Below are 16,426 nucleotides of genomic sequence, written 5' to 3' on the forward strand. Positions count from 1 at the left end.
AGACACAAGCCTGAGTGCCTGAAGGTGTCCCTCCACCATTCACTACGCATCATTGAACATGAACTGCACCCCTTCTTTCCTTCCCTTCACATACACAAAACAGCTGTGACAAGGCAGAACCAGCATCTTCTGAATCCATTTAACAATGATGTCAGGCTCCTATGCTCAGGTGGACTGACCTCTTAATAACTGAGATACATGGATAATGAAAACGGATTGACTCCACGACAACAGATCGAAAAGAGTTTGATGCGAAAGTAAAACGGCAATGGATGAGGAGGTTGAGACTGGCTAATTACATAATGGCCAGTCTAGACTGCCTCAGCTAGTCTGCTTACACACAGATTCAATGCATTAGGCATTACATGGCGACTGAACCAGAGCCTACCTCTGTATTACACTCTCCATTACCATCTAAAGACCAGCCTCTTGTCCCGATGTGTCTGCGTAACTCCTGTTTAACAACAACTCTAATTTCTGCCACGTCCCCTCTCGGCAATCCTGCTTAGCCTTGTTTCATTTCTGCACTGAAGATTACAGCTGATAGAAAACATACGGCTGCTGCTGTGGGTGAAAATAAGCAGGCCTGGGCAGAGAGTGCAGGGGGAGGGATGGAGGGAGGGAACTGGGCTCCGGGTCCATGGACGACATGCCAGGCATTGGTTCGCTCCGCCACAGAGGGTCTAATGGGAGCCTGACGCAGTAGGAGCAGGTTATCAGTAGACTGAGCAGCAGTACCTATAGAGATGTACAGCCCAGCCTCGCTAGCCTCCTGCTGGGAAAGGAATTGAATTTACCCCCGTTTTTTAACCATCCTCACTTCTCTGACAAATTGAAAAGGGAGGCCACATATTTCAGATGTGTTAGACCAAAGAATTGCAATTTACCAACTGGTGGGAGAAATATAACAGATCCAATACTAAAGGAGAAGCTGAGTAGGCTATATTCTAATCTCCGATAAGAGACGCAGTACTGTTTTGCACAGGACCCCTATTGTATCACCCTCTGACATTCACAGAGATGTCGCTTTTGCTCCACTGTTCCCAGGCTTGTTTATATTATAAATAGGTGGGGATAGCACATCACAACATGGGGTGGTCTCTCCTGCTTATCTGAGTTTGCACAGGACGCTGGCTGCCAGGATGGACCAGGCTGATAATGGAGGTCACTGAAGCCCAGGTTAATAGAAGGGGAAAGCATCACGGCTTGAATCTAGACACCCAGAGTGCAGGAGCCATGAAGTCTGAATAGTGATCTAAGTCACTTTCTTGGGAGCTCTTTCAAGCAATAATCTGTTTTTGTTCCTCCTCAGAAAGTAGCACTTTTTTCCAAAAGTAGGCCTTATCCTCAAACCTCTAATATCCAGGCCCTTCCTCACTAACATCAGGAAGCTGCACCTGCAACTTTCAAGCACGGTATACCGCCTACCAAAACAGTCCACAGACCCTTTCTCTAAAAGAATGCATGGGAACACTCCGTCCGTATGTTAAGTTATTCATCTCCAAATTTTACATAACAATCCATGGCCTAATTTAGCATGCAGGCCAGGACTCACATTTACTTTGCACAGCTAATCTATGCTAGAGAAAAGGAGTGTGAGAGAGAGAGAGAGAGAGAGAGAGAGAGAGAGAGCAGGAGAGAAGAGAGAGAGAGAGAGAAGAGAGAGAGGAGAGAGAAGAGAGAGAGAGAGAGAGAGAGAGAGAGAGAGAGAGAGAGAGAGAGAGCGAAAGAAAGAGATGAAGGGGGGCTAAGAAGGAGAGAAAGAGGCCGAGGGGGCTGGTCAGAGATATCAAAGCATGCACTAATCTATTCACCCCCTCTCTCTCCATACTTCACAGAGCTTGTGTTATTGTTTACTTGTTTACGCAATGCGAGGAGTGTTGAGAAGATACGCATGTCTGCACATAGTCACGTTCACTTGGGAAAAGCACTTAGGGCAAAGGAAGGGAAAAAACTATCTGGCATTTTACATTTTGAAAGGACAATAGAATAACTCTCTCTCCCTCTCTAGCCTAAGCCTCTCTGTGTTTTTCTAACTTCTGCAGATCTCGAGTTGTAACAGATCAGCAATTCATAACCAATTAGCCTAGCTACAGTGTAACCCTTAGATCCCTCTCCAGACTGTTTATAAACAGTTAAAGTCGGAAGTTTACATACACTTAGGTTGGAGTCATTAAAACGTATTTTTCAACCACTCCACAAATTTCTTGTTAACGAACTATAGTTTGGGCAAGTTGGTTAGGACATCTACTTTGTGCATGACACAAGTAATTTTTCCAACAATTTTTTACAGACAGATTATTTCACTTATAATTCACTGTATCACAATTTCAGTGGGCCAGAAGTTTACATACATTAAGTTGACTGTGCCTTTAAACAGCCTGGAAAATTCCAGAAAATGCTGTCATGGCTTTAGAAGCTTCTGATAGGCTAATTGACGTCATTTGAGTCAGTTGGAGGTGTACCTGTGTATGTATTTCAAGGCCTACCTTCAAACTCAGTGCCTCTTTGCTTGACATCAGGTGAAAATAAAAATAAATCAGCCAAGACCTCAAAAAAAAAATTGTAGACCTCCATAAGTCTGGTTCATCCTTGGGAGCAATTTCCAAACACCCGAAGGTACCACGTTCATCTGTACAAAKAATAGTACACAAGTATAAACACCATGGGACCACGCAGCCGTGGTTGTCTCCTAGAGATGAACGTACTTTGGTGCGAAAAGTGCAAATCAATCCCAGAACAACAGCAAAGGACCTTGTGAAGATGCTGGAGGAAACAGGTACACAAGTATCTATATCCACAGTAAAACGAGTCCTATATCGACATAACCTGAAAGGTCGCTCAGCAAGGAAGAAGCACTTGCTCAAAACCGCCATATAAAACAGACTACGGTTTTGCCACTGCACATGGGCAAATATCCGTCTTATTTAAGAACTGTCACTGGTTGATGATACAAAATAGACTGTTTGGCCATAATGACCATTGTTATGTTTGGAGGAAAAAGGGGAAGGCTTGCAAGCCGAAGAACACCATCCCAAACTAGAAGCACGGGGGTGGCAGCATCATGTTGTGGGGGTGCTTTGTTGCAGGAGGGACTGGTGCACTTCACAAAATAGATGGCATCATGAGGATGGAAAATGATGTGGATATATTGAAGCAACATCTTAAGACATCAGTCAGGAAGTTAAAGCTTGGTCGCAAATAGGTCTTCCAAATGGACAATGACCCCAAGCATACTTCCAAAGTTGTGGCAAAATGGCTTAAGGACAACAAAGGCAAGGTATTGGAGTGGCCATTACAAAGCCCTGACCTCAATCCTATAAAAAATGTGTGGGCAGAACTAAAAAAGCATGTGCGAGCAAGGAGGCCTACAAACCTGACTCAGTTACACCAGCTCTGCCAGGAAGAATGGGTCAAAATTCACCCAACTTATTGTGGGAAGCTTGTGGAAGGCTACCCGACACGTTTGACCCAAGTTAAACAATTTAAAGGCAATGCTACCAAATACTAACTGAGTGTATGTAAACTTCTGAGCCACTGGGAATGTGATGAAAGAAATAAAAGCTGAAAAAAATCATTCTCTCTACTATTATTCTGACATTTCACATTCTTAAAATAAAGTGGTGATCCTAACTGACCTAAGACAGGACATTTTTACTCTGATTAAATGTCAGGAATTGTGAAAAACTGTGTTTAAATGTATTTGGCTAAGGTGTATGTATACTTCKGACTTCAACTGTACGTTCCCACCTATCATAGACGAAACAATAAAATCCTGTCATTTTCTCTTCATCAGCAGAAAACAAAGCAGAGACTTGCACGGTGGGGGCTTAAAATAGATTTACAATCATGTTATGTAAGAAAACACTGACTGTGCTAAATAATATAGAAAATCGAATGGTTGATTATAAAAGTACTACACTCACACATCAGTTTGGGTGCTGGGGAACCATATGTTACTGGGGTGAATTTTCACACCCACATCACACATGCAGCATCTCCCACAGTCAATTCAATAACATGCCACTTGGGAAAAATACTGTATGTTTTGAAAACGGATGAGATGACAAAAAAGCTGCATGTAATTGTATGTACTTTTCCCGATGACAGAGCCCTGTTAAGGGGAAGTGAAGAGTAGCCTAGACAAGGGCATATTATGTTTCTATTTTCCGCATCCACAGGACATCATAGGCACACAAGTTTAGGTTATTCTATCTTTATTTACCTGTCTTCAAATTATATTTTTTAAATCCATCATATTGTCAACTGTCTAATTTTTCTGTTCTTCGCCTTCCATCATAAAAGCAACTTTATGTAGCAAAACTATTCCACTGTGTAAAAACCGTTCAACTTTCTCAAGTAGGTTACACTGTAACACGTCGTAACACAGCATTACTACACTGTAGCGTGACGTAACACAGCATTACTACACTGTAACACGTCGTAACACAGCATTACTACATGTCGTGGTACCGTAAACACAGCCATTACTACACTGAGCATGACGTAAACAGCATTACGACACTGTAACATGTCGTACACAGCATTACTACATCTGTAACGTGACGATATACACAGCATTACTACACTGTAACACATCGCTAATACAGTATCACTAACACTGTAACACGTTCGTATAAAACAGCATTAACTACACTGTAACACGCCGTAACACAGCCATTATCTACACTGTAACACGTCGTAAAACAGCATTACTACACTGTAACACGCCGTAACACAGCATTACTACACTGTAGCACGTCGTAACACAGCATTACTACACTGTAACACGTCGTGGAAACAGCATTACTACACGTAACACGTCGTAACACAGCATACTACACTGTAACACGTCTGTAAACGCATTACTACACTGTATACACACGTAACACAGCATTACACACTGATAGCGGCGACTCGTAACACAGAAATACTTACACTTGTAAACGTCGTACACAGCATTACTACACTGTAACACGTCGTAACACAGCATTATACACTGTAACACGTTCGTAACACAATTACTACACGTTAAACGTCGTAACCACGAACATTACTACACTGTAAACACGTCGTAACCAGCGATTACTACACTATGCACGTCGTACACAGCATTACTACACGTAACAACGTCGTAACACAGCATTACTACACTTGTTCTGCATTATTGTGCGTGTGAAATGACATGTATCAATTCATACCATTAGGATCAATGATGGAATCAACAAGGATTAAAAAATTATACATCTGGCACGCGTGAGGGCGACATGCATTTTGTTGTTGAAATGTTTAAGATAAAACAGGATGACATCTCTACAAAATGCACCATATACATTTTTTTAGGGTATAGGAGCTATATCAGCAACTGAGTCTGACAGACGGAGAGGCGGGTTGACAAGACAAGAGAAACTATTTCCATGCTTATCCACGTACCTTGATTAGTATGTGTTCATAACACCAAGTATCATATAGAATGCATTAGCTATATCTAAATCAACAACGCTTGCCGAGTTGCGGAGTAGATGCAGCTAACAATTTAGCCGTGAATCACTCCTTTTCCTGGATCCAGGACTTCCTGACAGGCAAACTCCAGGTGGTGAGGGTAGGCAACACACCTCCACCACGCCGACCCTCAACATGGCGGAGCCCCAGGGGTGCGTGCTTYGTCCCCTACTGTCCTCMATGTACACCCACAACTGCTTGGCCACACACAACTCCAACACCATCATTAATCACTAATTGATGTAGTTCTGTCCTTAAGCTGTTCTTGTCTTTTAATGTTCTGTACTATGTCATGTTTCATGTGGAACCCAGGAAGAGTWGCTACTTTTGCAGCAGCTAATGGGGATCCCAATAAAATACCAAAAATACCAAGTTTCCCGATGGCACGACGGTGGTGGGCCTGATCGCCGACGAGACAGCCTACAGGGAGGAGGTTAGAGCCCTGCCAGAGTGGCCTCTAATGTTGATCGTGGACTACAGGAAACAGGAGGGGGAGCACGCCCCTTGCCATCGACGGAGCTGCAGTGGAGAGGGTCAAAAGCTTCAAGTTCCTCAGTGTGCACATCACAGATGACCTGACATGGTCCAATCKCTCCACTACCGATGTGAAGAAGGTGCAACAGTGCCTCTTCAACCTCAGGCGACTGAAGAAATTTGGCATGGYCCCTCGGGTCCTGGAGAAGTTCTACAGCTGCACAATCGAGAGCATCTTGACCGGCTGCATCACCGTTTGGTACAGCAACTGCACCGCCCTCAACCATAAGGTTCTACAAAGGATGGTSAGGACGGCCCAATACATCACTGGGGGCGAGCCCCCTGCCCTCCGGGACATGTACTCCAGGCGGTGTCTGAGAAAGGCCCGAAAGATTGTCAAGGACTCCTGTCACCCGAACCACGGACTGTTCACTCTGTTCCCATCTGGCAAGTGGCATCGGAGCATTGGGTTTCGGATCAACAGGCCATCAAACTGCGGAACAGCTAACCCTAGATGTCTACCTGTACAGACATGCACCTACAGAGACTATTTGCACCTCAGAGACTATCTGCACTTTAGAGATTATTTGCACTGACTACCAACACATCGAACCCTTACCCACAAARTTACACACATGCACCCAARACACTCAGAACTCTCTCTCTCTCWCWCWCWCACACACACACACACACACACACAGTCAACCCTGCTGTTCTATTTATTCCACAGCGTGACATGAAGACACTACCCACTTTATACGTGTAAAAACAGTGTAATACAGTCCAGTATTACTATGCATACTATATTATTGTTATTGACTAATGTACTGCATTGTTGAGGGAGCTAGCACACAAGCATTTCGCTGTACATTTTATACCTGCTGTAAACGGRGTATGCGACTAATAGCATTTGATTTGATTTAAACTGGTAACCGCCGTTGGAGATAATCTGTATCAATGCTAACACACTGTGCACGCAAGTTAAATATCTGGTAGAAGCAAACAACGTACGAGGTATGGCGTGCATATGGCTGCGTATGCGCAGTCTAAATAATCAAGAGAGCCCGTTAGATAACGAAGTCGAAATCCAATGTGCTGTGGTCACCGTGCAGACAGAGCATCSTCTTGCAACGCATCCATATGGTGAACGTCACTCTCAATGTATCACAGGACTCGCGTGCATTTAGCCTACACGCGATTGCAGCCTGTATTTGTCCATGTTCCATAACTTAAGTCGTGTTCTAAATTGGTAATTTTATCTAAATCCTTCCAATTTATCATTTGGTTTATGTATCAAGTTTGTGGACAGCCGACTTACCTTTTCAACCCCGATGTTGCCTTGTCCCTTGTCCTGAGGGACTTGAGTGAAACGCTCTGCCGCTAAACCCCAGTCAAACCTCTAGCGTCACCCTGCGCTGCAGCCAAGGCAACCAATGCTCGCGATATTTTGGCTTGGCGTCTTGAGAGGTGATATTCAAGTGCTTGGCACAGGGGGACGGACTGAGAAGGAAAAAAYGGGGCACTGACTGATGATTTTATTTCACATTTTTAAGGTGTGTTTGTCACAGGTAAAGATCCTTTGAAATTCATCCCTGTTACATCACTGTCTTCCATCAAGTGAATTACACTGTGGGGCCCTAAAGAGGGTCCCAGCACATTAGACTGGCCTCCTGTCTATTTGTTCCACTAAAGATTATAGTTAGCCTTACACTGTACACATGCGAGATACAAAGAATAACAGATGCAAACTACAATTGGAAAAAGTTTATTAGGGAGAAAAATTGGGTGATGCAGTAGAACATCATCTCTATCACTCAACAGACATTAACACACCTCACCTCATGCTTACTGCATGCATCCTGGGATGGGCTGGATTTGCAGGGGCTTGACAAAGCTGTCAAAAGTGAAAACGGCATAGAAACACAGAAAAAACACAGAAATACAGTAAAAGCCATGATGGTAGAAGGCTAGAAGCTAAATGAACAACTTGTGGCTGTCCTGATGAGCAATGAGTCACATCAACATGCTGAAAAGCTAAACAATACTCAAACTCTCCGTCGTGTTTACCTGTTCTCCTCATGGACAAAATATGTTATTTTGCTGCTTTTTGAATAAGCTACACAGTTGTAGTGTGATTGCACAATATACTATGCCCCTTAAATTAATCATCATGAAAAAGTAAGTGTAAGCATAAATCAGAGTTATGGTAGCCTATTGTGTTTACTTTCACTCCTTCTCTGTCTGTCTGTCTGTCTGTCTGTCTGTCTGTCTGTCTGTCTGTCTGTCTGTCTGTCTGTCTGTCTGTCTGTCTGTCTGTCTGTCTGTCTGTCTGTCTGTCTGTCTGTCTGTCTGTCTGTCTGTCTGTCTGTCTGTCTGTCTGTCTGTCTGTCTGTCTGTCTGTCTGTCTGTCTGTCTGTCTGTCTGTCTGTCTGTCTAAATTAAAGAGCCCAATATTGAGCTACGTGGTTCATTTCATACACACTTTCCTATTAATTAATTCAATCCAAGGAAAAGCTGATTGCATCCCAAACCTTTCAAAAAAAGTTATGGTTTTTGTTTATGTAATTGTATATATTCGTGCGTGGTCTTTATCTGCACATATGGGTCTGTGGGGCATGCTATTCACAGGTCGTCAGTCTCCCCATCGAAGGGCATGGCGTCCAACTCGATGTGGATGCTGCTGGGCTCACCGCTCCCCACCCAGCCTATAGGAGTGCGGTTGAAGGAGGGTCGAGCGCCAATCTCATGCTGGTATACCATAGCCAGTTCAGGCTCATCATGGGCCACCTCATGGGTGTCTGGCAGCTGGAAGGTCATGAGCTGCGAGGCCTTATCAAAGCCCCCAAACGGTGTAGCACTCCTAAGATAGATAAAGTGATGGGCAACAAAAGAAGATGAGGAAAATAAACGAAATAAATCTTCTAAGGCAACTTCTGTACATGTGTGTCACATACATGGATGGACAATATAAGAGTCTGAGTTTGATAGTAAATGGGTGGGCTCCATTACTTCATGCTCTTTTCAAATAAATATATATTTTTTAGATGCTATGGAGTCAACCATGCAAAGCATAGAGGGGACTGTACCTGTTGAAGGACTTGAACTTGGGCAGATCATGGTGGGCATGGGGGCCRGGCATATGATATCTCATGCTGGATGTCAGCTCCTGGTTGCCCTTCATGGCCTTTTCCCATGGTGATACGTATGAGGGGACATAATCATGCCTCTTCTTGGCCTTGTCTAAGGCAACCTCTACTCCATGACTACCTGTAGGAAAAAAACAGTGAGTCAGGAAAACAGATATTCTATCACATGATGTTCAAGCCTCTTTGGAATAAATCTCCAGGAAAAGTCAAGTCAGGCAAAATCTGATATATTGATTGCACTGCACTCCATTCATTCAAAATCACTTTTTCTAGTTGATATGAGCGGATACTGACCATGACCATGTTCTCCTGGAGCAACATCATCATGATGTGCATGTCCATGGTGTCCATGCTCATGTCCATGCTCATGTCCATGCTCATGTCCATGCTCATGACCATGCTCATGTCCATGCTCATGTCCCTGACCATGACCATGACCATGCCCATCTTTGCCTGGTTTGGGAGGGGGCACAGGAGGGCCTGCCTTCTTCTCCACCATGTGGCCACTAGCGTCCAACATCATTGTGCCACCCAGGCTGGGGACCAACTTCTGGAAGTTCTCCTGAAACGAAACACACAAGTAAGACAAGCTTCCAACCTGGGTGGTTGTTGAAATATATATTGATAGCCTCAACATTGTGATAATTTCCCTATCTATCCATGGGTTGTACTTCCTTCCCTCATCCATTGCCAATTTTCACTGCAATTGTTTTACGTTAAAGCTCTTTGGACAGAATTTCTACATGAACTATATACAGTATAATAATAATGTATTATTGTTATATCAAGTTTTTAATTTTGACTTGGATGATTGACCTCCTTTTTCTCACCATAGACTCACTGCCGAAGAGGTCAGGGTTGTTCTCGTATATGAACTTCTCCACACGCTTCTGCCTCCTCTGGAACATCTTGGAGCCCTTGTTGGTGAAGAGGTTCAGCTCTTCCAGCATGGTGTCCTTGGGAGTCTTGATCTTCGTCCCCAGGTCAAACTCTGACGCCTCAGGCTCTGACTCATACTCTGCAGATGAGAAATGTTCACACTGTCTATTAATTTCTCTTGTTGTTTCTCTACATTGTACTGTATGAACATACTGTATAAGGCTCTATTCCATTAAACTTGTAGACCAGGTTTCCGGGATAAATCAAAAACATAATTATTCTGGTTCAGCATTTGTTCAAACTTGGATTATTGGACTCAACAATGTCTGCAGTGTGATACAAAAATACACTCAMCAATGTATCTCCCTATGCAGAAAGAATCTTACCTGTTTGGTTTGAATTGGTTCTACGTTTTGCTTAGCATTGTTTGAATGAATGTTAAAGTACTTTGCGTGCATCATCTTTCACCTAGAAAACACATCTGTGTGGGTGTGACGTGATCTCTACATCTCAGCAGAAATTACACTCAGTGCAGATGGTTGCCTAGGAGGGGGARGCTCTCAGATTCTTGGTATCATTACGGTGGAAAATTCATAAATCTCTCTGCCCAAAGATGAACTGGCTGTTCTTCAACAATGTGGAGGAGAGAGAGCAGAGAACAGCTCATCCCCGAGTTTGGGCCTGACTCTGACTGAGGCTTTATGGCTTTATGAGGTAAGGCCTGAGTCGTTTTCATGTCTGTGTTGTCTATATTTGTTCTGTTCTCAGTGCTTATGATCCATTGGTCAGAAGTCACAGGGTGTTGAGACCGAGAGGATGAGTGAAGGGAGAAAGTCTTCAATCCGTAACACTGCACAGGGAAGATGTTCCACAACAATTCTTAAGCTATGGAGTAATACAATGCAGTAATACAGTGCAGTAATACAATACCTATATAACAGTAGGCTATACTACTAATATGATACATATGTGTCTTTTATACTTTTTTTGTAGTAGCCTAATCATTCTTTGCTTTGTTCTTTATCTATCTATCTATCTATCTATCTACGGTAAGCTCTTATGTAAAATGTTTTCTGTGTGTAAAAAAAAACAGGTTTTCAGATAGCAGCTGATTATTTACATAGCACCACCAGGCCTTAGAACTTTGTTATGAGAACATTCATCCCACACCGTTTTGACAAAGCACATCCTCTCAACATTACATCCTTTTAATTCCTGCTAAGTTCTTGCCACCCGTTTCCATTGTAGGAATTGTCACTAGATAAACACACATTAACTCTGATTAAATTTGGTGGATTTAATAATTTAGCATTCCTGTTTGTTTCCCTGGCAATAAATTCTGCAGTTCAAAAGGACTATGCTTGTGTCTCAATGACTTTTGTGGCATTACGATTTTGTAATGTTTGACAGTACCATTTTTATGTTGACATTAAAAGTCAACACTAGTTATGTGATTCAAATATGATTTCTGTCTATTTCTGTTATAAGCTACAACAGACGTGGCTTCTCTTGTGGAGGGGAATACGTTTGAATGCTGCAGCTAGCTGGCACAGCCACAAAATCATAACATCTGATTTTAAACCWAACCCTAACCTTAAAAGGGGCAATGCAMTTAAAAACGTGATTTTATGTAAATATCTTCAAATGTTTTCCTAACGCCCACATGATCAGACTGAGCATTTCACAGGTTAAAGGAGTCTCAGGGAAATACATGATACAAATATATTGTGGAGTTATTTTCATTAAATAAGCACACACGGTGATTTATTAGACATGCAGTGATGATTTCCAAATAAAATGACAAAGATTGCATGGGGACTTTAACCCCAAACGTAACCACACTTCTTACAAATATGCTTAACCCTAATCTTACATTCATTTCATAACTRTTTACAATATAGCCTATTTGGACTTTGCAGCTAGCCCATCTTGCGAAGATCGCTCAGTTCTGTGTTAAGGACAAGATTTATCTCAATAAACATGAACCTGCTGTTAAAACACAGCTTTCTGCTTAGGCCTTATTGCTATATCTGTCAGGACACATTACACAAAAAAGTATTTAGTGCACAGCACAACTGAAGTGTAAGGGCAACATAAATGTACACTTTACTGATGTCAACGGAGACTACCATATTTACTTGCATGCAGATCTGGAGCACTTAATGGATGGAGGGGAAAAACACCTGCATCATTTTCATTAAAAATCATCATGCCATCGCTGGTTAATGAAGCATGGATCCTAACAGCTGAGAGGGAGGGGAGAGTAAACCATTACTGCGATGATTGTAAAGGAGAGATCGTATTTGTGCTGTGAATTCTATGAGATAAATGTTTGTGWGTGTGACAGGGCGCTAGTCATTAGGACATGTTAAGTGTATCCATGTGGAGGAGTCTCTTTGACAAGTGTCCCCCTGCCTGCCCTCTTGGTTTACCAATTAGTGCAGTATGTTACTCTTGATAATACCACAGGCTCATATTGATAAATGTTACTGATTAGAATTTAATGTATGGTACTGTGCGGTCTCTCACATAACTTGGGAGATCTRCTTATTATCTTTTTTTAATGATGTGTGAGCAATGTACCTTTGTACATGCAATGTATTGTGTTTATGAGCTCACATGTTCGTGCCTTACCATCTTGAGTGACATGTGACAGGTCAGTGATGATCTTAGAGGGCTTTTTCCGCTTGTTAGGTGGGGCAGGTGTTCCATGAGGCATGACTGCAGACTGAGAACACATGTAAACAGGAAGTTAGAAAAGGTCACAGAACATACCAAGCTACTGTATAATATGTCTGGATTTAGCTATATTTATATATATATATATATATATATATACAGTACCAGTCAAAAGTCTGGACACACCTACTCATTCTCCATTTTAGAATAATAGTGAAGATATCAAAACTATGAAATAATACATATGGAATCATGTAGTAACCAAAAAAGTGTTAAACTAATCAAAATATATGTTACATTTGAGATTATTCAAAGTAGCCACCCTTTGCCTTGATGACAGCTTTGCACACTCTTGATATTCTCTCAACCAGCTTCATGAGGTAGTCACCTGGAATGCATTTCAATTAACAGGTGTGCCTTGTTAAATCAATCAGTTGTGTTGTGACAAGTAATACGGTGGTATACAGAAGATAGCCCTATTTGGTAAAATACCAACTTCATATAATGGCAAGAACAGTCAAATAAGCAAAGAGAAACGACAGCCCATCATTACTTTAAGACATGAAGGTCAGTCAWTCCGGAACATTTCAAGAACTTTGAAAGTTTCTTCAAGTGCAGTCGCAAAAACCACCAAGCGCTATGATGAAAGGAAGACCCAGCATGGAGCACCTCTGCTGCAGAGGATAAGTTCATTAGAGTTAACTGCACCTCAGATTGCAGCCCAAATAAATTATTCACAGAGTTCAAGTAACAGACACAACATCAACTGTTCAGATGATACTGCGTGAATCAGGCCTTCATGGTCAAATTGCTGCAAAGAAACCACTACTAAAGGATTTTTTATTTTACTAGGCAAGTCAGTTCAGAACAAATTCTTATTTTCAATGATGACCTAGGAGCAGTGGGTTAACTGCCTTGTTCAGAGGCAGAACAACAGAATTGTACCTTGTCAGCTCAGGGATTCMATCTTGCAACCTTTCGGTTACTAGTCCAACGCTCTAACCACTAGGCTACGCTGTTACGCTGCCGATYCCAATAATAAGAAGAGACTTGCTTGGGCCAAGAAACTCGAGCAATGGACATTAGACCGGTGGAAATCTGTCCTTTGGTCTGATGAATCCAAATTTGATTTGGTTCCAATTTGGTTCCAACCGCCGTGTCTTTGTGAGATGTAGAGTAGGTGAACAGATGATCTCCGCATGTGTGGTTCCCACTGTGAAGCATGGAGGAGGTGGTGGGATGGTGTAAGGGTGCTTTGCTGGTGACACTGTCTTTAATATATTTAGAATTCAAGGCACACTTAACCAGCATGGCTACCACAGCATTCTGCAGCGATACYCCATCCCATCTGGTTTGCGCTTAGTGGGACTATCATTTGTTTTTCAACAGGCCAATGACCAAAAACACACCTCCAGGCTGTGTAAGGGCTATTTGACCAAGAAGGAGAGTGATGGAGTGCTGCATCAGATGCCCTGTCTCCACAATCACCCGACCTCAACCCAATTGAGATGGTCTGGGATGAGTTGGACCATAGAGTGAAGGAAAAGCAGCCAACAAGTACTCAGCATATGTGGGAACTCCTTCAAGACTGTTGGAAAAGTATTCCAGGTGAAGCTGGTTGAGAGAATAACAAGAGTGTGCGAGCAAAGGGTGGCTACTTTGAAGAATCTCAAATATAACATATATTTTGATTTGTTTAGCACTTTTTTGGTTACTACATGATTCCATATGTGTTATTTCATAGTTTTGATGTCTTCACTATTATTCTACAATGTATAAAATAATACAAATAAAGAAAAACCTTTGAATGAGTGGGTGTGTCCAAACGTTTGACTGGTACTGTATATATATGTGTATATATGGTCTCTCTGTAGCCACTCATTAGCAGAAAAAACTAATTGTGGAAAAGAAAGTGTTTCTGTTCAAGGCAGCACAGAGAGAGGAGATCGGGGATTGGAGTCCCTCTAGTGATAATCTCTAACCATTGCACTATGTTGGGACCCACACTTATGAGGCCATGCTTCTGAGSCCATGAAGAACACGTGCAGACTGCCCTCTGCTCCTTTTCCAAGTTCAGAGTGGCTTCAGATCCATAACATTCCCCGAGCCAACAGATGTCCGMCCGTGAGAAATCATATAGCCCACTGTAAGTTTCTGTTTTGTTTGGTCTGACAACTCTAGAAATTAGAAAGGTTTAACACAGAGTATACTGTAGGCCTACAGTGGTTGCAGTAAACACATTCCTCTTCATGAGCTGATGAGCACAAATTACCAAGCCTTTCAGATCAATCCAATTTGCAGTAAACACATCGATCCAATTTGATGGATACGATGAACATGGCTGTAATCATAGATTCTTAAAGTAGGTAGAAATCTGACACAGGAACTCTGTAGTCTAGGTTGCTAGGTGAAGCTTGAAGACATGGAAGATCTCAGTTGGGATACAGAACAAGCARCACGCCACCTAGCATGTTTATGTCTCACAGAGCCCTTTTCTATGTACTGTAGTTCTCCTTTAAGCCATACTGTTCTGTACCTACTGAGAGTCTGCAGCTTCTTTAAGACCCACTCTGTGGCAAACTTCGCATCACATCGACTGACTGTAACCTAATCCACCAGAGCTATTTTCAGCCAAGACCTTTTAGCGACGAGTAGTGGCGTCAGTGTACTATCAGATGTGTGAGACGCAATGGACACTCATATACAAACACATACACATTGGCACAATTGTCAAGAGAATGAGCTAATCTTCCCAAAATTAAAATGAAGATGTTGAGGGGTGAGAGGTGGGTGGATTGGAGAAGGGATTGTGGGGGAGGACTTTGTAAATCCCCTGTAAAATTATCACCAGCTGAGGACCCCAGCACTCAGGTTTCCCCTCCCCAGCTGGGTATTCCAGGCTTTGCACACCATATAAAATGTGCTGTTGGACAAAGGGGAGCAGTCAGCACATTATCTCAGAGCCTGCCTGCGTCTTTGAGTGATGGGCAAATTCTAAAAATGTTCAATGAACGTCAAGATCACTTCACCACGCCTTCAAAAGCACTTTATATCCCATAAATMAATAAATAATGCATTCCTTATTGAGTCAAGGTCTTCAAACATAATTTCAATTCTCAAGTGCAGCTATTTTTGAATGCTATAGGTGAAGCTTTTGCACAACTGTATTTACTTTCCAGTTTGCCGTTGACGGCCAAGTCATGCATGCAATTGGTTAYTACAATCAAGCTGATGGCATGATCCACTCACCCAGTTTTTTAAATCCTTATGTTCAAGGAGGTCTAGTAATACCAGTAGGAGATGAAGGCTTCAGGTTAATCTCAGTCAGAAGTTTACAAATCACAGGGTGCCTCTGACCTGTGGCTGGACTCAGATCCCAGGGAGTGCGAAATCCACCCTGAGCTTGGATGGCAGATCTTTGATGGGGGCTGAGGGAAGGGGGGGGGGTTGAGGTTGGGGTAAAAGTAAAGTGGGGATGGGGGTGAAAGTGCTGATGGGGCTATCAAGAGATGGTCCGGGGGGCCGATGTATAGAACCGGTGCAGAGTGAGGGGGGAGTCTAAACTTAGTTATAATAGAGCCTCAAAGGACGGAGGAGTGTCTGAGGGTGTGATTTGGGGTTGGCGTCATTGGTTTGCCCATTTTCCCCTTCATTAATTAACTCCAACCTTCCAATAGATTATCAGTTTTCTGTCAGGCAGAGGCGTCCTTGCGGTTCTATGGTATTTATGGTCATATAGCCTCCTW

The 16,426-nt window shown here is 42.6% G+C and overlaps 2 protein-coding genes across 3 annotated transcripts in view; both read right to left on the reverse strand.

Annotated features, from left to right (window-relative positions):
- LOC111951850 (ubiquitin carboxyl-terminal hydrolase 54-like) overlaps positions 1-7,374 on the reverse strand; it is a 105,596-nt gene extending 98,222 nt beyond the window's left edge. Inside the window, exon 1 of the mRNA XM_023970108.3 lies at positions 7,295-7,374. The gene's annotated coding sequence lies outside the window, so the exon portion shown is untranslated. The remainder of the gene's footprint in view (positions 1-7,294) is intronic.
- A 351-nt stretch (positions 7,375-7,725) lies between these two features.
- LOC111952063 (myozenin-1) lies at positions 7,726-16,098 on the reverse strand. Of its 2 annotated transcripts, none has more exons than XM_023970518.2 (6): positions 15,930-16,098; positions 12,636-12,729; positions 9,953-10,140; positions 9,576-9,684; positions 9,063-9,243; positions 7,726-8,836 (listed from the first exon to the last, which is right to left on the reverse strand). In XM_023970518.2, exons 2-6 carry the CDS (start codon positions 12,718-12,720, stop codon positions 8,599-8,601), a joined length of 801 nt encoding a protein of 266 aa, XP_023826286.1. In that variant the 5' UTR covers positions 12,721-12,729; positions 15,930-16,098; the 3' UTR covers positions 7,726-8,598. The 2 variants fall into 2 exon arrangements, with proteins under 2 accessions (XP_023826286.1, XP_023826284.1); XM_023970516.2 differs by having other exon boundaries at positions 9,417-9,684; positions 15,930-16,097.
- Between the last annotated feature and the right edge of the window lie 328 nt (positions 16,099-16,426).

Source organism: Salvelinus sp. IW2-2015, linkage group LG25, assembly GCF_002910315.2.
Source record: "Salvelinus sp. IW2-2015 linkage group LG25, ASM291031v2, whole genome shotgun sequence".
Taxonomy (NCBI): Eukaryota; Metazoa; Chordata; class Actinopteri; order Salmoniformes; family Salmonidae; genus Salvelinus; species Salvelinus sp. IW2-2015.